This window comes from Momordica charantia (genome assembly GCF_013281855.1).
Source record: "Momordica charantia cultivar OHB3-1 chromosome 6 unlocalized genomic scaffold, Mcharantia_2.0 BLBB01000006.1, whole genome shotgun sequence".
Lineage (NCBI taxonomy): Eukaryota > Viridiplantae > Streptophyta > Magnoliopsida > Cucurbitales > Cucurbitaceae > Momordica > Momordica charantia.
In genome coordinates, this window is record NW_028275164.1 from 26,151,324 (window position 1) to 26,155,091 (window position 3,768).

At 33.4% G+C, this 3,768-nt stretch overlaps 1 protein-coding gene across 1 annotated transcript; it reads left to right on the plus strand.

Annotated features, from left to right (window-relative positions):
- Positions 1-445: 445 nt before the first annotated feature.
- On the plus strand, positions 446-2,589 carry LOC111015243 (transcription factor MYB4-like). Its single transcript, XM_022290204.2, has 3 exons — positions 446-760; positions 948-1,077; positions 1,879-2,589. The coding sequence occupies exons 1-3, from the start codon at positions 628-630 to the stop codon at positions 2,372-2,374; spliced, it is 759 nt and encodes a 252-aa protein (XP_022145896.2). The 5' UTR covers positions 446-627; the 3' UTR covers positions 2,375-2,589.
- The last annotated feature ends 1,179 nt before the right edge of the window (positions 2,590-3,768 follow it).

The window sequence follows — 3,768 nt, forward strand, 5'->3', positions numbered from 1 at the left end:
AGATACTAAGCGGAGCATAAATGATTGATTTTACTATTTCAAAAGTGCTTTCTAAGTATTTCTTTAACCAATCATGATATAGCTGAGTGATTTTGACTAAATCACAAACATAATGATTTTAAGTGAGAAATATTTTTGAACACAATAAAAAGTTCATTTGCCCAATATCAAATACACTCCAACCATATACTAAATATTTGCGGAACAAAATTAGATATATTCAACCTTGAAAACGAGGGTGTCCAAACTTAAGTCCATGGCATTTGTGGAAAAGAAAACAAAATTGTTTAAGAAAACGCACGTTTTAATTTGACTACAAGAACCGTATGGGATGACAATAGATCGAGAGCCCCACAAGAAGAAGAAAAAAGACAGATGAGTCGACATTTCCTCGAAGGGATTTTTAATAGCACACAAATTATAAGTGCGGCCTCTTTGTACTCTTTTCTGTACCCATCCCCATCCCCATCCCCATCTTCCTTCCACTTTCCCTTCTCTTAAAATTCCCCTTTTCTTTTCCTCCTTAAAATCTCCCTCACTTTCCTTTTTCTCTCTTGTCCCTCTCAGAAATTTACACATATATATGCAATTAATCCGAGAGATTCCATCAAAAGGAAGAAGATCGAGATGGTGAGAGCTCCATGCTGTGAGAAAATGGGGCTCAAGAAAGGCCCTTGGACCCCTGAAGAAGACCAGATTCTCATCAATTATATTGCCCTCTATGGCCATGGAAATTGGAGAGCCCTCCCCAAACAAGCTGGTTTGTACTACACTCTCATTTAAAACTAAACATAAACTTGTTTTCTTTCCTGGGTTTCTTCCAAATTGGTCTAAAACTGGAAGCAAAGTCTTTTTTGTTCAAAATCCACATCCAAAATTTAGTTTTTTTTTGGTGGGGTTTCTTTAATTTTATTTTTTGCTGATGTTTTGTGGGTTCTGTATATTAGGATTGTTGAGGTGTGGGAAAAGTTGCAGGCTTCGATGGACCAATTACCTGAGGCCAGACATTAAACGAGGAAATTTCACCAAAGAGGAAGAGGAAACCATTATTAAGCTTCATGAATTGCTGGGAAACAGGTCTTTTTTCAATTCTCTCTTCTTTTCTTGGTTTTCCACACCCTTTTTTTACATCTCAACTTGGAGGTTAATCATTAATTGAAAGCTTCATCAGTACAGCATTCTGTCTTATTAACTATCCAAAAAAATGTTCACAGAGCCCCACTCGATTTTTATATTAATACAAAATATAAATATCTTTCCTCACCCAAAAAAGGAAAAAAGAAAACAAAGTGCGACAGCAAACAATTATCTTTAAATTTTGTTTCATGCATTAAATGATATATAATCGTAAGATGGTTTTATTTACCACGTGACTCTGATGGTGTCGGGAGAAAATAGAGGTTTAGAGTGTATTTTGGAGTGATGGTAGAACTAGAAATTTAAAAAACGAGATTCTAAAGTATAATTGAATTTAAGTTGATTTTATGTTTTTTTAATCAGTTTTTTAGGGTGCCAAACATATCATCAAATGATTTTGTCCATAGCAAAAATAATCTCCTGAACACATCCTTAATTTTAGAAAAATAGTTAAAATTATAGGGTCAGTGCCGATGCTGTTCAAACTTTAACAAACGAGAGAGAAAAATATAAAAATAGAAACTTTTTAAAGATATTAATAAATTGTCAAGTTTTTTACGGGAAGTCGCAATAATTAATTAGTTATGACATCGATTAGTGCAAAGAATTTTTTTAATCCATTTTATGTCATCATGTGACACTAACGAACAAAACTCGCAACATCGATCTTAACGAACGAACATGTTTTTGATTCTCGCAATGAACTGATTTTTGTTTTGTTTGGTTTTTTTAAATTTATAGATGGTCGGCGATTGCAGCGAGGTTGCCGGGAAGAACCGACAACGAAATTAAAAACGTGTGGCACACCCATTTGAAGAAGAGACCAACACAAAATTACGCCGCCGCCGTCAACCGGAGGAGCTGCGGCGGCGATATCCCCGCCGGCGGACAAGAATCAGCAGCACAATCTTCAAAGTTCGCCCCCAATTTCCAATGCATGCAGAGTTCTTCGCCGCCTCATTGCTCCAGCGAAAGCTCCTCCGTCGTCACGGCGGAGAACGGCGGCGATTTGTCAATAAAAAATGTTCCAGAGGCGGACGAGAAATTCTGGTTGGAAGTTCTGGCGAACGATCAAATCGCCGGCGGCATGGGAATCCTGCCGGGGTTTGGAGGTGAAAATCAAGGGCAAGGTCAGTTTGGTAATTTGACGATGGAGCCGGTTCATGAGACCATGGATTTTTGGTATAATATTTTCGCAAGAGGAGGGGAATTTCCTGAGTTTAAACAAATATTATGATCCTAATTAGGTGTTTTCTTTAATATTGTAATTTTCCTTTTCTTTTTTTTTTGGGTGGGGAAATAGTTAGTGGCTGACAATGAAATTTTTTTGACCCTTTGGAGGAGAGGATTGTATTCACCATTTCCAAAAGTTGTCAAATTTTATGGGGTTTTATAGATCAAAAAGTTTAAAAAGAAAAGAAAAATAGAAGAAAAAAAGAAGGTTTGTGAAAATTGAGGTTGTACGTATTGCTGAATTTCTCTAAAGTTTGAATATATATCATAAGGTTGTCCCTTATAAATTATCAATAAAAATGTCTTTTCTCCTGTGTATTTACATCAAATTATATTGAGGAATAATAGCTGAAATATAAGTTTTGATCCTAATGTTTTTTTCTTTTAAATACTACTGTTTATTACAAAATCTCAATTTAGTCACTTACTATTTTATATATTTTTTTCTTATACTATTTTTTTTTTGTCAATGTTAAAATTGATTAATGATAAATTTATATGACATGATACTCGAAGAGCATGTAAAAATTCAAGGGAAAAATTAAGTCAATATTAAAAGGGAAAGTTTTAAATTATCTTCTAAATCTCTAAACTTTTCTCTCAACTTAATTTTTCTCCATGTTGTAGTCGCAAGAATTTTAACTAGTGGTTGTTGAATTTTGTAAGGAGTGCAAACAAAGTCTCACATTCGTTAGGAAAATGGTGATCCATGGTATATAAGAAAGTACAATTATCTCTATTGGTACGAGGCCTTTTTGGGTGAAACAAAAAACAAAGTTGTGACGGCTATGCTCAAAGCAGATAATATCATACCATCGTAGAGATACTCAGGAGTACCGTTGTCTAAGTGGTATCACCTACCATGAGATCTTGGATTGGAGCACGGTGTTAATTACTGTGTTGTTTAGTCTAAACAACGAGCTTCTTCAATTTTAGAAAAAAATTCAGATGGAAGTGTGATTTAAAAATATTAAAACGTAATAAAGTAAATTGAAATTTGTTAACCGAGGGAGAATAAATTGAAAAGATAATAAAATATTAAAAACTTAAAAGCATATATTTAGTCATAATTATAACTTTATAGCATTACTATTGACACACTTTATTATAACGATAATATCATCCTCTTTGTAAAGTGATCAAGTATGCAACTAAAATGTTTTTTTTTCCTCAAATTTTTTTATTGTTTTATAAAAATAACGTGCTTTAGTTCTTGTGTTGCTTTTGAATATTGATAAAAAGAAGTTAAGATCTAGCTAGACCTTGTGATTCATTTTTTGTTATGTACTTTGTCATTTTAATAAATTAAAGAAAAAACAAATATAAATGTAAATATACATTAATTTCGATATGATGTTCTGTCTCTCATATTCACTTTATATTGCAAATAGTAATGCC

What these genes read in the sequence shown, in the direction of transcription:
- LOC111015243 (XM_022290204.2), top strand. Translation starts at nt 628, where the DNA reads ATGGTGAGAGCTCCATGCTGTGAGAAAATGGGGCTCAAGAAAGGCCCT. An exon ending in AGCCCTCCCCAAACAAGCTG is followed by an intron (nt 761 to 947) that starts GTTTGTACTACA and finishes TCTGTATATTAG; the next exon opens with GATTGTTGAGGTGTGGGAAA. An exon ending in CATGAATTGCTGGGAAACAG is followed by an intron (nt 1,078 to 1,878) that starts GTCTTTTTTCAA and finishes TTAAATTTATAG; the next exon opens with ATGGTCGGCGATTGCAGCGA.